This window comes from Hylobates moloch, unplaced genomic scaffold, assembly GCF_009828535.3.
Source record: "Hylobates moloch isolate HMO894 unplaced genomic scaffold, HMol_V3 SCAFFOLD_6, whole genome shotgun sequence".
Classification (NCBI taxonomy): Eukaryota; Metazoa; Chordata; class Mammalia; order Primates; family Hylobatidae; genus Hylobates; species Hylobates moloch.
The window spans coordinates 134,528,536-134,545,350 of record NW_026652281.1 but is presented as its reverse complement, the minus strand read 5'-3'; the positions used below and the strand labels follow the sequence as shown (position 1 = coordinate 134,545,350).

Below are 16,815 nucleotides of genomic sequence, written 5' to 3'. Positions count from 1 at the left end.
TCCTGCGAGAGGTTCTGTGATCTCACGTGGTTCTGCTTGTCCCATTTAGTTTCAGAAGAATCGACGAGACCAGGACGCCACCAAACACAAGCTCATAGAGATCGCCAACTATGTTGATAAGGTGAGACCAGGTGTGTACTTTGTGGGAAAGGTGCCAGGTGCCAGCACTTCCAAGGGCACTGGAGCTGCCTTCTGCTGGATTGGCTGCCCCAGCCATCTTCTGAAAGGGAATGAGCAGTGCCATAGAGGCCCAGGGTGGTCCTGACAGAGCCCTGAACTACATACCCTTAGGCAAGTAACTCATTTTCTTTATGTTGCATTTGTTTTCTTTTGTTTTGTTTTCAACTTATAAATAGAAGGGCTGTCGTAAATCAATGTGTGGTTTTTTTTCTGTTATTTTTATTTTCCTGGTGGAATTTTAAAAAATGAAATCTTATGCCAATGTCTAGTATGAAAGTTAGATGAAAACAGACTGCTCTAAGCGGGAGCAGGGGTGAGGACCCAGAACACTGTCCTTCTGACCTCTTCCTCTTACCCCTGCAGTGGCTCCCGAGCAGCTTGGGGCATGGAAGAGCCCAGTTTAAGAATCCTTTAAGGTTCTTTAAGGTTCCTTCCAGATACAAAGCCCAGGGATTCTCTGACTTAGGAGGGAATTGAGGTAGGTCAGGGTGGGAAAGACACACAGCCTTAAAAGTTGAGAAGTGGGCTGTTTGAGAAGTGAGCTGTTTGAGAAGTGGATTCCTTGAGAAGTGGATTGTCTGAGAAGTGGGTTGCTTGGGGCTAATCTATAAAGTCTCCATCTGTAAAATTATCCTAAAATTATGTCTTGTCTCTTAGGAAGGATGTGCAGTGGTTAACTTTCCTAGGTCAGGCCGGGCGCGGTGGCTCACGCTTGTAATCCCAGCACTTTGGGAGGCCGAGGCGGGCGGATCACGAGGTCAGGAGATCCAGACCAGGGTGAAACCCCGTCTCTACTAAAAATACAAAAAATTAGCCGGGCGTGGTGGCGGGCGCCTGTAGTCCCAGCTACTCGGAGAGGCTGAGGCAGGAGAATGGCATGAACCCGGGAGGCGGAGCTTGCAGTGAGCCGAGATTGCGCCACTGCACTCCAGCCTGGGCGACCGAGCGAGACTCCGTCTCAAAAAAAAAAAAAAAAAAAAACAAAAAAACAAAAAACTTTCCTAGGTCAGGACCTTTTACAAGATGCTCTTGGGAAATACCTACATTTTTGAATTTTACTAGAACAGGCTGGTCTGGGACTTGGAAATACGTTGTGTATATGAAAGAGGATATTTGTTATAGTACAAAATGCAGAATAGGTAACCTAGAATGACAGTAGCCTCTTGGTAGGCTAGTAGTATATAGTTTTTAAAAGTAGGTTTTAATGTGTTTGGGATCACAGGTCTCTTTGAGAATCTGGTAACGTTTATTGCACAATTTTAGAATACTCATAACATTGATGAAGCTTAACTTTGGGCCTGCTAGGGATTCATGAATTCCAGGTCTAAAGGGAAAATCATTTTTTCCTAAACACTAGAGAATGTAGGAGATCACTTAAAATATTTTTTAGGGATTAATAGGCAAATGTATTAGTGTTCTGAAGTCATCAGATGGCAGTTTCCATGCCCATGGTTTTTTTCTGCCCTAGATGGCTCTGGAAACAAAGGTCAGTGGTCAGTGACAGGTGAAAGTCAAACACTGGCATTTCCTGGAAGGACAGACTCTAGGGACACAGTCCAGTCCTCTCTCTAGCTCCTGACTCACTCAAGAATAACATTTAAATAATCCTACAACCCAAACACTCGACATCTGGGAAAACAAGGGAAGCTTGTTTCCCTGGGGAGAATATGGGAGGCTGACTCTGCTTTCACCCATGTGACATCTATTGTTTGGAGACCTGGCGGGTGCGAACTTGGCTGGGTATCCCCTCTGTGGGGTATGTGATGGAACGAAGGGCGCTGGTGACAAGCGAAGGGAGAAGAGAGGCACCAGCAAGCCCCAGTCCTTACTGAAAGCCCTAAGCCTGGGTGGCCCATGCATCCCGTGCAGCAGCCGTCTTGGCTCTCTCCTCATGGCTGGTGTTAGTCACTCCTGGCGGGTAAGGGAAACCACGCCCACTTCTCTGGAGCTTGCTGACCCAGCTACTTGAACTGAACTATTGTTGAACTAAAACTGGAATGAATTGGACTCATGTGCTGAATCATGAACCCAATCCAAAATGTTTTTCTGTAACTGTGAAAAAAAGCCAAGTTTACTTCCTTCAAAAGCTCCCTAGTAAAGCAAATTCAAATTGGAATCCGAACCTTTTGTTTTCTGTAACGATTGAACTGGCACAAAACAGAAAAGTCAAAATTTCCGTTGAAATAAACTGATATTTCACTGAATCTGGAGCCCATCTTGACCAGCGTTTCTTGGAGCGAGTCGATTATCTGGATGTGTAGATACTGCAGCACTGAAGTAGTAAAAGGTCACAAATAGGCTCTGAGGTTGTAATTTGGGCCTTCATCCCGGCTCCACCATCTTCTTGCTGAGACTTTGGGCAAGTTCCTTAACTTCTCTAAGCCTCAGTGCCTAGTACATAAAAAGTGGTGGAAAAATGTTGGTGCTATGATTATTCTTTTTAGCTGGGGCAGTACCTACCAATTTTGGACAAAGATGGTATCTCCTGCTCATATGACCTCTCCATACATGGGGCTTTTTATTAAGTCACTGGCTCAGTATTTGTAGGGTGGACCCAACAAAGAACCCGTTGTACCCACACCTTCCAGTGGTTTCGCTTTAAAGAAAACCTTCCTCCTGCTTATATTTGTATGAGATGAAAAATGCCAGATCATAAAGATTAGATGTAGCTCTAGCCTCGAGGAGGTCGAGTCAGATCTTGCGTATAGAATTTCAGGATCTCTGGTTTGGACAGAACCCTGAAGATTACCAAGGACCTCTGTAGTCTATTGCCTGCAACCTGCTTATTCCATCCTTGACAAAACCTGAGACTATCCAGGGATGGGGAAGAAAATTTGAGGAGTAAGCATATCTATGCACTTTTATGTCATTGATACTCATTTACTTCCCAAATGAGTGGGAGACATTTTATAATAAAATATCCATGTATTAATATAATTTGGTATATCCATACAAAAGAATATTCTTCAGTAATAAAGAGAAATCATAAATGGATACGCTCTAACACATGGATACATCGCAAAACATTATGGTAACTGGGAGAGAAGCCAGACACACAAAACCACATACTGTAAAACAAATGTCCAGAAAAGGCAGAATAAAAACAAAGTAGATGCATGGTTGCCTAGGCTGAGGGTGAGAATGGGAAATGACTATCAACAGACATGAGGGATCATACCGATGTGATGAAAATATTCTAACACTGGATGATGGCGATGGCTTTATTTTATTTTTATTTTTCTGAGATAGAGTTTCGCCCGTTGCCCAGGCTGGAGTGCAATAGCGCGATCTTGGCTCACCGCAACCCCTGCCTCCTGGGTTCAAGTGATTCTCCTGCCTCAACCTCCTGAGTAGCTAGGATTACAGGCATGCGCCACCACGCCCAGCTAATTTTGTATTTTTAGTGGAGATGGGGTTTCTCCATGTTGGTCAGGCTGGTCTCGAACTCCCGACCTCATGTGATCCATCCACCTCAGCCTCCCAGAGTGCTGGGATTACAGGTGTGAGCCACCACGCTTGGCTGGTGATGGCTTTAAAACTTAGTAAATTTACCAAAAAGTATTGAGCTGTACACTTAAAATAGGTGGGTATTATGGTATGCAAATTATACCTCAATGAAGTGGTTTTAAAAAATCTATATACAAGAGAACTTTTTAGATACCCCTAAGAAAGATAAGGCCCACGTAAGGAATTGGGAGAGAAAAATTGTACCAGACAGCCTGGCCAAGGGCACTGATTACAGAAGACAGCAAAGCTCAGCTCTGAGCTATCTCATGACCAGCTTTGTTTGAAAGCCTTCTTCCTATTTTAAAATGAAATTTATGTTCCTGTCTGTTTTACCTATTGACCTAAGCCCTACTTGAACATCATGCAGAACAACTTTTTCCACATGATAGACCTATTCATATCTGAAAGCAGTTTTATCTCCTATCTCAGTCATCTCTAAACAAAGTCACTGCAATTCTGCCACCAGAATGTCCTGCTCTCTCTCAGGATCTCATTTTCCCTTTCTAAAAAAATGTCAATAACACCAGTTGCCTCCTTCCCTTGGAGCCATGGGCAGAAGAGAAATCTGGTATCTGTGCTCTGAGTTCTTAGGCTAGGAAGGAGCTTTTTTTTTAAATTTATTTTTATTTTTTAGTTTTAGTTCTTTTCCTTTTAATCTCAACCTCCAACAGAATGAAAGGAAGGGGCTTTTAAATCCCAGGTGGTATTGACAGATACTGTGGTTTTTCTGTGTTCTTTCAGTTTTACCGATCCTTGAACATCCGGATTGCTCTCGTGGGCTTGGAAGTGTGGACTCACGGGGACATGTGTGAAGTTTCAGAGAATCCATACTCTACCCTCTGGTCCTTTCTCAGTTGGAGGCGCAAGCTGCTTGCCCAGAAGTACCATGACAATGCCCAATTAATCACGTAAATAGCCTTTTTCCATACGTTGTGTTGTCCTTGGCTGCAAAGCCTCTGCCCACTGAGCACTTGCTCAGAGTTTGCCCCATGGCGAGTGTTGTTTGTACAAAGTCATTCTGACTCAGAATCAGGCATCTCCTAAATATGTGCTCTGTACCCAGCATACACCAGAAAATGTTTAAAAGCCTGAGTCACATTAGTCCTAAGGAGTGTTTACGGTCTAATGGGAAAATTAGACTTACCCATATTCCATTGAGCATCTGAAATAATTGTGTATGTATTTGGGAAGGGACTGACTGTTGGTCAGGTCTTAGACTTTCTAAGAGGCTCATCTCAATCTTCCTGGCACTTTGTTTTCATACATGAGCTGATCTCCCAACACAGGCACAGGAGAGCGGGCTCTTGTGTTGTCCTTCACTTGGTTCCCAAGGAGCACAGGCTGAGTGCCTGAGAGAGTCCCAGTGTTAGACAGTGCAGGGACTGAGAGTTTGGTTGGAGGGAGACATTGAGAGGGATTGTGCTAGATTTTCATCAGCCCCAGAGAGACAGTGATGGGGGTCACCTGTGACAGTGCCCCAGGGTGATTATTTGGTATTTATTAGTGTTGACTTCTGAAGGTATTTTGAGGCAGTTACAACGAAAGGCATATAGATAATAAAACCATTTGTCTTCTTCTTCTTCTTTTTTTTTTTTTTGAGACAGAGTTTCCCTCTGTCACCCAGGCTGGAGTGCAGTGATCTCGGCTCACTGCAACCTCAGCCTCCTGGGCTCAAGCAATTCTAGTGCCTCAGCCTCCCAAGTAGCTGGGATTGCAGGCATGCACCACCATGCCCGGCCAATTTTTGTATTTTTGATAGAGACAGGATTTCACCATGTTGGCCAAGCTGGTCTTGAACTCCTGGCCTCAAGTTATCCGCCCGCCTCGGCCTCCCAAAGTCCTGGGATTATAGGTGTGAGCCACACATGCCTGGCCTTAAAACCATTTTTCTTCTGTTCCCCAAATATAGCTGAGTTAATAATCATTTAAACCTTGGCTTATCCTTTTAAAGAAACTGGGAAAAATAACTGCCCCAAAAACCTGGGCTGTGAATAGTTACTTCATGACAGTACATTTGCCTAGGAAGAGTCTTTGGCTATTAGAATTTTGGCCTGAACTTTGGAACATTTAGAAAATAACTAGTAGGACTTCATATCAATTTGCATAGATTTTGCATATTTCTTTGCAGATTGTTTCCCTGAAGATAAGTCTGCCTGTAATTCAGCAAACATTTATTATATACCCACTATGTGTGAGATTCTGTGCTAGGTTCTACTGATCCCAAAATAGTTAAGATAGTCTTGCTGTCAAAGATATCATGGTCTAGATGAGAAGACAAACATGGAGATAAGTACTGCATAATGAATTTCCGTATAGATTCTTTAAATACATTACATGTTTGTGGCATGCACAGAAACACTGGTAGTTTTTTTTTTTCTTCTCCCCTACCCTGGATGTATATAACTGAAAGAGGGATGTATTCAACTGGGGAAAATGCAGCTTGCTGCTGGCAGATTAGGATCCCATTGCAAAACAAAGGCAGAAACAGCTCATTCTTGCATCCAGCTGCACGTTGTGAGGCTCCTGATGGGACACAGCTGTTTCCTTGGCCCCTGAGTATGTGGGAATGAAGCATCATCAGCCCCACAGCTGCTGCCCCGATGCCCCCACCCCTACCCTGCGGGACTCACACCACAGAGCCAGGGATAAGGTATTGGATCCCGGCAGCTGGTGGAAGTGGGCATGATTCACTTCAGCATCAGAATCTGTGCCACCCTTCCATCAACCTCTCCCTCTGACCTTTTCCTGTGCAGCAGGAATGCAATGCAGCTTTGCAAACCCTGCCCATTTCCTTCCAAGGAATCAGCTATGGGTATATTGTGGGAGATAAACGACCTTTCTCTCTCTCTTTATGTTCCTCTGGAGTCATGAGGGAGTAGGTGAGAGGAAGCGAGAGGTGTGGTGAGCTGGAAGTTGTCCAGTTGGCCTGGTTACAAGGGCCTCTCCCCTTGGGAATGACCTGGGAAAGTCAGCGGGGCCAAGGAACCCCGTGATGGCCACCTACTCCCGGGCACATTGGAACAGCCCTCTCAGTCCCCTCCCCTGTCACCGTCTCTCCTTGCCTCCTGCAGGGGCATGTCCTTCCACGGCACCACCATCGGCCTGGCCCCCCTCATGGCCATGTGCTCTGTGTACCAGTCTGGAGGAGTCAACATGGTGAGTCTCAGCCCGTGTGTGTGTGCTGCAGAAGGCGCTGAGCTGCCTTTCAAGACCAGAGGTCATCTTTTGAATAATAAGTTGATATTTATTATTGCAGCAGAAAAAGCTTTGACATCAGGAAGGGCAATTGTTTAAAATGAAGTCATTAAGTTCTAAGAGACGGAGGTACCGAAGGGTGAATTTTCATTTATTATAGTTCATTCCGTATCTTCAAGTTCAGGAACCCTGAAGAGATTACATGCATACATCACTAGATCTCATATGTTCCAAACCAGGGGCTGGAAAATAGTAATAGAGTAGAGGTTAAAAGTGTTTTTATTTCAGGTCGTGTGCTGTTATATGTCATTAAGAAACAAGAACCTGTCTCAAAGTCATGGTTAGGAAATTACTGCCTTCTTTTGAAATTCACTCTGACCTCGTGAGACTATTTGTTTTGACTCTTCATTTCTAACCTGTGAAGTGCATATCAACGAAGACTTGTCTTCATCTATTTGTCTGTCCCTCTATCCATTCTGTATTTATCGACAAAATGGCATAATGGCCAAAACCACAGGCTCTAGGGTCTGAGGCTGTTGGGTTCAAAGAACAGCTGTGTGATTTTGGGTGAGTTAATGAGTGTTCTCAGCTGTAAAAAAACAGATAGTTTTACAGTTGATAATCATAGGATAGGAATGGGAATTCAATGAAATAATGCAGTAAATACACTTCCATGTTTAGTAAATCTCTTTCTGCTGCTTCTTTCCTGCTGGGTTTTTTTCCTCTTGATTTCTTTAGCTTTTGCGTCATCAGACGATACACCAAGTGCTGTGCCTGGAGTGTGTCTGTCTTGTGTGGCTCTCTCAGGAAACACTAAGCCAAGTACACCCTATGTTTGAATCAAGGTGGTGTTTTCTATGTTGATTTCCTTATGTCTGGAGAGATATATATGTTCAGAAGAAGAATGGGGAAAAATCTTCCTCTTTTATTTATTCAGAAAGCATTTATTGGTCTGGAAGTTCATCAATAGGTCAGTTGTGGTCTGCAACCTTTGAGAACTCAGGAAACATGGACTTTTAAACATTTGATTTCCTCCTAGTGACAGCAGATTCAGTCTTGCTGTCAGAGGCACATATGGAGAATCTGTATGCTTAGTGACAGTGGAATTGGTGGAGATCTAAAAGACTTGGCTAAGGATAAGGCAGGGATAGGGGCCAGAGGTGGATCTGTCCCCTTGACCTTGACCTCAACTCTGTCTTCTGAGCAGGACCACTCTGAGAATGCCATTGGCGTGGCTGCCACCATGGCCCACGAGATGGGCCACAACTTTGGCATGACCCATGATTCCGCGGATTGCTGCTCGGCCAGTGCGGCTGATGGTGGGTGCATCATGGCAGCTGCCACTGGGTGAGTCAAACAGGAAGAGGGAGGATGGGGAGGAGGGCGGGCACACCTGGACAGTGTGACCCAGGGGTTCCTCCCAGCTGGCCCCACTGAGACTCCCTTAAACTTCTGATGGGGCCAAAAAATGTGGTTTTTACAACAAAGAAATTGAGAGAAGACCAAGGCAAATATGCGGCAAGAACTTAACTTTCCAGCAGGAGGTTTGGTGCTGGTGTAACCCTAGATTTATTTAATTTCTGTTTTAAGGTGTTGAGTTATAAAATTGGCTTGGCCATGTGTGTCTTTTTTATTTCATGAATTTTTGGTGAGGACATATTTTGATCATAGCCACAACCCTTAATTCTTCTATCCCAAGAGAGTTGGATCAGTGCTGTTTCAATTCCAGGCTTCGTTGAAAGCTCGGATGTAACAGAACAAGTTGAAGAAGAGGGCCATCCACACACCCCACAGTGACTTCTCAGGGAATTTGCTGGCCACATTACACATGAGGAACAGGGCGAGGCAGCTGCATCTCCCTGTGGTCATGAGGGATTTTTTTTTTTTTTTTTTGGAGACGGAGTCTTGCTGTGTCGTCCAGGCTGGAGTGCAGTGGAGTGATCTGGGCTCGCTGCAATCTCCGTCTCCCAGGTTCATGCCATTCTCCTGCCTCAGCCTCCCAAGTGGCTGGGACTACAGGCACCCGCCAGCAGGCTGGCTGATTTTTTGTGTTTTTAGTAAAGGCAGGGTTTCATCGTGTTAGCCAGGATGGTCTTGATCTCCTGACCTCGTGATCCACCCGCCTTGGCCTCCCAAAGTGCTGGGATTACAGGCGTGAGCCACCACGCCCGGCCGGTCATGAGGGATTTTTAAAACCAGAGCCTTTGAATAGAATTAGGGAGTTTCTTCAAAGGACTTGTCTTCTAGCATCTGGACTCAGGCAACACAAAGCGTTGGGTTCTTCCAGGCTCTTTGGAAGGCATCACGACAGGACCTTGTGTTTCTTCACCCCAAACCATTGGGGCCTGCTTATGATTCTTAGAAAATGGTGTTTCAATATCTCCAAGAAACAGTGCAGCTTTCTTAGAGCTCTGGTGTCAATTTTTAAAAATTACTTCTCAGCTGTGACATGGAAAGGATGATGTTGGCTGGGTGCGGTGGCTTACGACTGTAATTCCAGCACTTTGTGAGGCTGAGGTGGGCGGTTCATCTGAGGTCAGGAGTTCGAGACCAGCCTGGCCAACATGGTGAAACCCCATCTCTACTAAAAATACAAAAGTTAGCTGGGCATGGTGGTGAATGCCTGTGGTCCCAGCTACTAGGGAGGCTGAGGCAGAAGAATCACTTGAACTCGGGAGGTGAAGGTTGCAGTGAGCCAAGATTGTGCCACTGCACTCCAGCCTTCAGCCTGGGCAACAGAGCAAGACTCCGTCTCAAAACCACAACAACAAAAAAAGAATGAGGCAGGATCCAAGTTCACAGTCATGCCTGGATCCCTATAAGCCCATGGTTAAGCTCACCCCTTTGTCTCTCAATCTGAAAAGCATATCTGAAGACAAATGACTGAGAGTTATATTGATTACTACTCCCTTTCATTTTTAAATTATTCACAAATTTGGATAGTTTAACAATTATTAGTAACAAATTCCTTGTAGCATACCTTCCCACTGAAGGAAAACCTCCAGTTTCTTGGAGGGTTTAACCTTTAATTGGTTTAGAGAATTGGGAGCAGGATAACTCTCCTTTTGTAGACCCAGATGGTTGTACTTTTTGTCCTTTTCACCAATAGTGGGACCCAGGACCTTCCATACTCCTGTGATAAAGAGCATGTGTTTATGAGTTGGCTGGTTGAGTTTGGAGTGCCCTCTGCATCCTTAGAACAGCGATGAGATCACTGGCCCAGAAAGAAATACAACTTATGATCTTGGCTTTTTTTTGGCCTGGTCCTCTGTTGCAAGAGAATATTCACCTGATATCAGCTTCAGGAAAAGTTTAGGTTGGCTGGTGTTTTCTTCAGCGCTAAGGCTCGGGAGACCTATTGTAACACACAACCCTTTACTTATTGCAGCCCCCTCATGCAATGGGCAGAAATTGCTACTCCTGATTCTCAAATGCTTCCTCCATGCAGAGTGAGAAAAATAAAATGCTATGGGATGGTTAATATCTCATCACTAAGGATGAAAGAATTCTAAATTAATGTATTGGTAAATGTTCTAAGGGGCCAGAATGTACGTGTGTGAGACAATGGGGGTCTGAGCCCAGGTGGAGTCGGCCCCACGGGTAGCAGGAGTGACAGCAGGAGTGACACCTGCCTGACTGCTAGATGCTCAGACTTCCCACTAATTCCAGCCTTGTCCTCTGCCAGGCACCCCTTTCCCAAAGTGTTCAATGGATGCAACAGGAGGGAGCTGGACAGGTATCTGCAGTCAGGCGGTGGAATGTGTCTCTCCAACATGCCAGATACCAGGATGCTGTATGGAGGCCGGAGATGTGGGAACGGGTACCTGGAAGATGGGGAAGAGTGTGACTGTGGAGAAGAAGAGGTGAGGGGTCACAATGGTGCTAGCAGGAGGGGAAGAATTTGCATTGGTTTCAAAGCTCAAGGTCAAAAGAGAACACAATTGAAAATTTCTTAGTCACAGGCGTTTCCTACATATAACTGTCCAATACCCCGTGAAAAATCAGATATGAAGAAGCCTTCTAGATGGAGTGTTTGTGCCGCCTGTCCCAGTTTGTGGCCAGCATCACTAGTGTCCAAGATCACTTCTTCTTGTGAGTGTCTGGTCTAACCAGAAACCACGATCACGTGGCATGTTGACTCTCTCTTCCTCAGTGGAGCTGCACATGCCTGCTTGGCCCTCCAGCTGCACGGAATTTATTCTGGAGGCCACACAGCCAGATATATGGGCTTGAACAGGGGCCTTATGAGGATGCTTAAAATAACAAGCTCATGCTGTTTAGGCTGGAGGAGAGATGATGGAAAGGGAATGTAAGAAGTGCTGTCAAGTCTCAAAAGGGCTGCTAGGAGGAACTGTTTATGTGTAAACTTTCTCCTTCCTTCTGATCTTCACAGTGAGTGTGGAGGGCACACGGCAGAGCCCGGTCATTTTTAACAAATGCTTGTGGTTTCTGCAGAAAGCAGAACTGGATTGTTTCGTCTCTATTTTTTGAAGGCTGAAAATATGTATGTTTATACATGCATAACAATTTGGGGTAGATAACAAGTAATAGTAAATTATGGGGGTGAGACTGAGGTTCTGTATAAATGGAAAAAAATCTGATTTTATGGCCTTCTCTCTCTCACTCTGTTGCCCAGGCTGGAGTGCAGTGACGTGATCTCCACTCACTGCAACCTCCACCTCCAGGGTTCAAGTGATTCTCCTGCCTCAGCCTCCTGAGTAGCTGGGAATACAGGTGTGTGCCACCACACCTGGTTAATTTTTTTTTTGTACTTTTAGTAGAGACAGGGTTTCGCTACATTGGCCAAGCTGGTCTCAAACTCCTGACCTCAGATGATCCACCCGCCTCGGCCTCCCAAAGCGGGATTGCAGGTGTGAGCCGCCGCACCCAGCCTGTGACCGCTATGATGTGATTTTCTTTTTTTAATGCCAGTATGTCACTTTCAGAATAAAACAAGAACTAGTCAAGGATGCCACCCCCCCACCACCATGAGCCCAGAGAGATCAATATAGACCCATCAGAAAGGAGGGAGTGGTATGAACATGGAGGGCCACTGGGGTTGAGGAATGGCCTGAGAGTGGGCGTGGCCAATTGGCTTAGGTTCTGAGCAGTTGCTCATTCAACAGGCACACTGAGTGTGGGCTATTGTGTCTGGTCCTAGGGTTAGGATGAATGGCAAAAATGGCATAGTTCCTGTCCTTGGGGAGCTGATAGTCTAGTGGGAGAAACACATATTGAAATAATTGCCAAAGAATATATGTACAGTCCATGGCAAGTGCTAGGAAGACAAATGACACAGTGCTCTGAACATATATAATGTGAGGGGGAACCTCCTTGCTTGTGTGGGAGGTGACCTGGAGCCCGTATCTGAAGGCTGCGTTAGGAGTTAGTGAGACACGCAGGAGGGAAGGCACATTTCAGGTGGAAGGGGAGCCTGTGCTTTCGTGGGAAGAAATATGGTACATTAGGAAGGCAGGAACACAGGTCTTCCTGGAGCCCAACATGGTGGGAGAATAATGGAGGAAAGTGTTGTGTTCCTTCTCTTAGGGGAGGCAGGTGGACAGGTGTCTGTGGTCAGGGGATGGGATGTGGCTCTCCAATGTGCTAGAGCCCTGGACAGTTAGGGGTATAAGGTTGATAAACATGAGGCAGGCCTCAGGCAGACCTGACTTGAATTCGGCAGGTGTGTCCCTCAGCCAGCTACTGGACTTGCCTGAGCCACAGCGTCCCCATCTGTGGAATGGAGACAAGGCTGCCTCATAAGGCTGTGGTGGAGAGACGTGTGGAGCCCCACACACTTTTCATCAATGGCTGATGGATTCGCCTGTTAATACGTAAGAGTGTGATGAGGACACTCAGGGTCACTGGAATGCCTCATCATCTTTTAAAAATCTCAGGCTGTGGGAGAGCAAGGAACCCTTCTGTTCCAGAAAGGTCCAGGCCAGGAAGGGCTTAGGAAGAGAAGCAGATGGAGAAAAAAATCTAAGGAAACAGGCCTAGGAGTTGACATAAACTATTTGGAGAGGTTGTTCCAGCAGACCCTTGCACCGGCAGCCCCTTTTCATGAGATAGGAAGGCCTAGGAGGGTTGGGGGCAGGAGGGCACCCATGAAAGACAGGGTGTCTGGATATTCCACTGGGGATTAGAAAAACAAATCATAAAATTTCCATATACTCTGCTAAAAAGTCAATTTTAGAAGAATACATGGTTACAGGGAGAAATATGCATGTTATATTAAGTAAAAAACACCGTGGATACTATGATTTTGTAAAGTAAGTATAAATATATATGTATGTGTGTAGAAAATGCCTTGGAAAATATTCATACTCAAAATGTAGCTGTGTCCCAGCAGGGCATGGTGGCATGCGCCTGTGGTCCCAGCTACTAGGGAGGCTGTGGCATGATAATTGCTTGAACCTAGGAGGAGAAGGTTGCAGACTGTCTCAAAAAGAGATGTAGCTGTGTCCAAGTCATGTTACTAATGATTGTGCATATATATGGTTCTTGTGATAAGTACACATCAGCTTAGTGACGAAGCTGTCACATGATTTTTGAGGTCAAAAGTTTCTAGGCCAGGTACGGTGGTTCATGCCTACAATTCCAGCACTTTGGGAGGCTGAGTTAGGTGGATCACTTGAGGTCAGGAGTTTGAAACCAGCCTGGCCAACATGACAAAACCCAATCTCTATTAAAAATAGAAAAATTAGCCAGGCGTGGTGGGGTGCACCTGTGGTCTGAGTTACTTCAGAGGCTGAGGCAGGAGAATCTCTTGAACCCAGTAAGCAGAGGTTGCAGTGACCCAAGATATTGCATCACTGCACTCCAGCCTGGGTGACAGAGCGAGACTCCCTCTCAAAAAAAAAAAAAAAAAAAAAAAAGGGAGTTGCTAGAGAAATGGGATGCCAGGGGTGTGTGGGCAGGGTTAGGGAAAACGTTGGGGGTGGTGAAGGCCCTCCCCCACTCACATCCACCCCACTGCCTCCCCAGGAATGTAACAACCCCTGCTGCAATGCCTCTAATTGCACCCTGAGGCCAGGGGCGGAGTGTGCTCATGGCTCCTGCTGCCACCAGTGTAAGGTAAGTGGCCCTTGCCTCCACGCCTTGGGCCCTGGCCTGACAGTGAGACCACAGGACTGCCCTGCTGGGGTGGATGGCTGGGGATTTGCCTCCATCCTGGGGGTGTGATGGCAACAGAGTTTCAGAAACATGGAGCAGGAAAGGTGCCTTGAATAAAATTTACTATTCCTATACTGGGCCTCACTGAATTCAGATCATCCCAGAGGAGGGTGGCGCCTCTTTGGAAATGGTACTTTTTTTTTTTTCTTTTTTAAAGAAGTATCCAGAGAGAGTGGGCTTGATTTTATTGAGCTCATAAACAATAATAATTATCATAATTTGTATTGACATTAATGGACCTCTTAGTAGATGCCAGGCACTGTGCTGGGAATTTTATGTACGTTATGTCATTCTCTCCTCACAAAAACCCCATAAAATATATGTGATTATCCTCATTTTAAGATGTGGAAACTAGAGCTTATAGGGGATAAGAGGTTTATCTGGAATCAGGCAGTCAGGAAGGGACTGAATCCAGCTTTCCCTGACTCTGGCGCCCACATTCCTAATATTGACGTGAGAGATAAATCGTCTGTTACTGCTAATGTTACTGTAGAACCACAATCTCTCTTCCACACTTCTGAAATTAAGGGAGTTCTAAAAGCTGAAAAAAATATGTAAACACATTTGGTGGCAAAACTTGACCTGAATTGACATGAGACGAATTATCGTCTTTTTAAAAAAAAAAAACACTCCTAAAGTGAATATTTATATTGCATTACAGAAATATTAATATGTTTGATCAGAAGGTGTTATCCCCAGCCTTGCTGTGGAGTTATGTAATATACATATGTAGTTATATATGCGGACATATGTAATTATCCACATCCATATATATATACACATGTGTAATTATATATGTACACACATGTACATATGGACCTATGTATTACAATATCTGCTTTCTAAATCTGAAAAGCCTGAACCCCATCTGGCCCCATCATTTTAGGCAGGAACTGTGGGCCTGCGCTTCTGCCCAGCACTTGCTGAGTGCTCGTTAGGGGCCAGATACCATTCACACACTTCGTTCTAACTCACGTTTAATCACCCGTGAGTGTGTTATTATCCTGAGTTGTGGGTGAGTGAGCACGCACAGGTTACGCAGCAGGTGCCCAAGGCCCCGCTGCCGTTTAAGGAGCTGGGATGTGTGCCCAGGCAGGCTGGCTGTGGGGCGGGTCCTCTTTGCCTCCACCTGCCTCTGGGTGGCAGAGGTGTGCCCTGCAGCCTCCTCCTGCATACACCACCCATGCCCACACTTGCGACTGGGCATCCACTCTCAGCAAGCTGCTCGGCTGGCCCAGTCTCGACCTGAGGGTGGCCAGTGGAGAAGCCTGTCTGCTTTCTCCTGGAAGGACCCTGTGGGTGGGAGGAGTGGCCCAGGAGCAGGGGAGGGGATCTATTCTCAGTCACAGGTTTCCTTGCCTGGCTCTCGGAATTTGCACGGCATCTGGTTTGGCTGTGCGTCCCCCAGGGAGGCTGTGCTGGGTCAAGTTCTTCCAGTCTTGGCCCAAGGCCTAAGCATAAGCATGGAGTGGACCACTTCATTCCACACAAGAATTTCAGTCTGAGCCTCAGAAAGGATTCCCTGGTGTCCGAGACTTTGACTTCAAACCCTGGCTGTGTGATTTGGGGCGACCTATTAACTGTCTGAGCCTAGGTTCTTTATCTGTAAAATGGGAAGAGTATTAGTAACACCGACTACCCAGGGAGGCTGTAAGACTCTTCGCCCTGTGCCCCAGGTGTGCTGTTGATCAACTTATTGATCTGCAAAGTGGGGCAAATAGCACTATCTATCCCATGGAAGCTGTGAGGATCCCACGAGATATGTGTATGTCACACAGTCAGCCCAGTCCTGGCCCCTTAGTGGGGATATATTATCGCTGAGGTGCTTTGTAAACTCACAGATGTTATGTGAATGCTAGTTTTGTGTGTGTGTGTGTGTGTGTGTGTGTGTGTGTGTGTGTGTGTGTGTATTAGTGGGCCTGGCTCCTCTGCCGCTTACTATGAGTCTTTGGATGCATCATCTAACCTCTTCAAGCCTACAGATTTTATCATCTGCAGAAGGGATAATTATATTACACAGGACTGTCATGAAAACTAAATGAAGTCATATTTGTACTGCACACTTAAGTGGGAGCTGCATGAAAGTAGATGCTATTACTAAAGCGTGTAGGAAACTGTAAATTGTTGTATAGGTATTATTTCTTGCCTCCTTCTTAAGGCTTCTATGAAGAGAAAGTGAGTTAGCATTTGTGAAAACAGCTTGAAATTCTGTCAATATTCACATGAGAAGGCTGAAGATGGTTTGGGCTAATGAGGTCATGTAAAAAGTGCTGTGAAATCATGGTAATGGAAAATTCTGTTCTATGAGAGTGATCCTTATGAGCCCTGGGGCAACAGGGTTGAGGGCGGGGAGGAGATTGACTGTGTTTTCCTCTCGTTCCTTGGCTCAGCTGTTGGCTCCTGGGACCCTGTGCCGCGAGCAGGCCAGGCAGTGTGACCTCCCGGAGTTCTGTACCGGCAGGTCTCCCCACTGCCCTACCAACTTCTACCAGATGGATGGTACCCCCTGTGAGGGCGGCCAGGCCTACTGCTACAACGGCATGTGCCTCACCTACCAGGAGCAGTGCCAGCAGCTGTGGGGACCCGGTAAGTCTCTCCTGGGGAGCATGGCTCTCCCTAGCCCACCACTTCCCAGCCAGCCTCCCCTGGCCCTCAGGGTAGTTTGGAATCTTGATTTCAAATGGCACCTCTAGATACTACCTCTCGCATCCCCTTGACTCAGGGTAGATGTTCAGGGAGAACCAGAGGACAGTGTTC

General features: G+C 46.0%; 1 protein-coding gene across 3 annotated transcripts in view; it reads left to right on the top strand.

Moving 5' to 3' along the window:
* The window catches only part of ADAM19 (ADAM metallopeptidase domain 19), a 99,239-nt gene that overhangs the window by 62,890 nt on the left and 19,534 nt on the right, over positions 1-16,815 (top strand). For all 3 annotated transcript variants that reach the window (XM_032158493.2, XM_032158492.2, XM_032158491.2), the window contains exons 8-14: positions 50-121; positions 4,429-4,595; positions 6,759-6,843; positions 8,090-8,229; positions 10,568-10,745; positions 13,870-13,959; positions 16,449-16,644. In XM_032158493.2, coding sequence (XP_032014384.1) covers positions 50-121; positions 4,429-4,595; positions 6,759-6,843; positions 8,090-8,229; positions 10,568-10,745; positions 13,870-13,959; positions 16,449-16,644 — 928 coding nt within the window. The remainder of the gene's footprint in view (positions 1-49; positions 122-4,428; positions 4,596-6,758; positions 6,844-8,089; positions 8,230-10,567; positions 10,746-13,869; positions 13,960-16,448; positions 16,645-16,815) is intronic.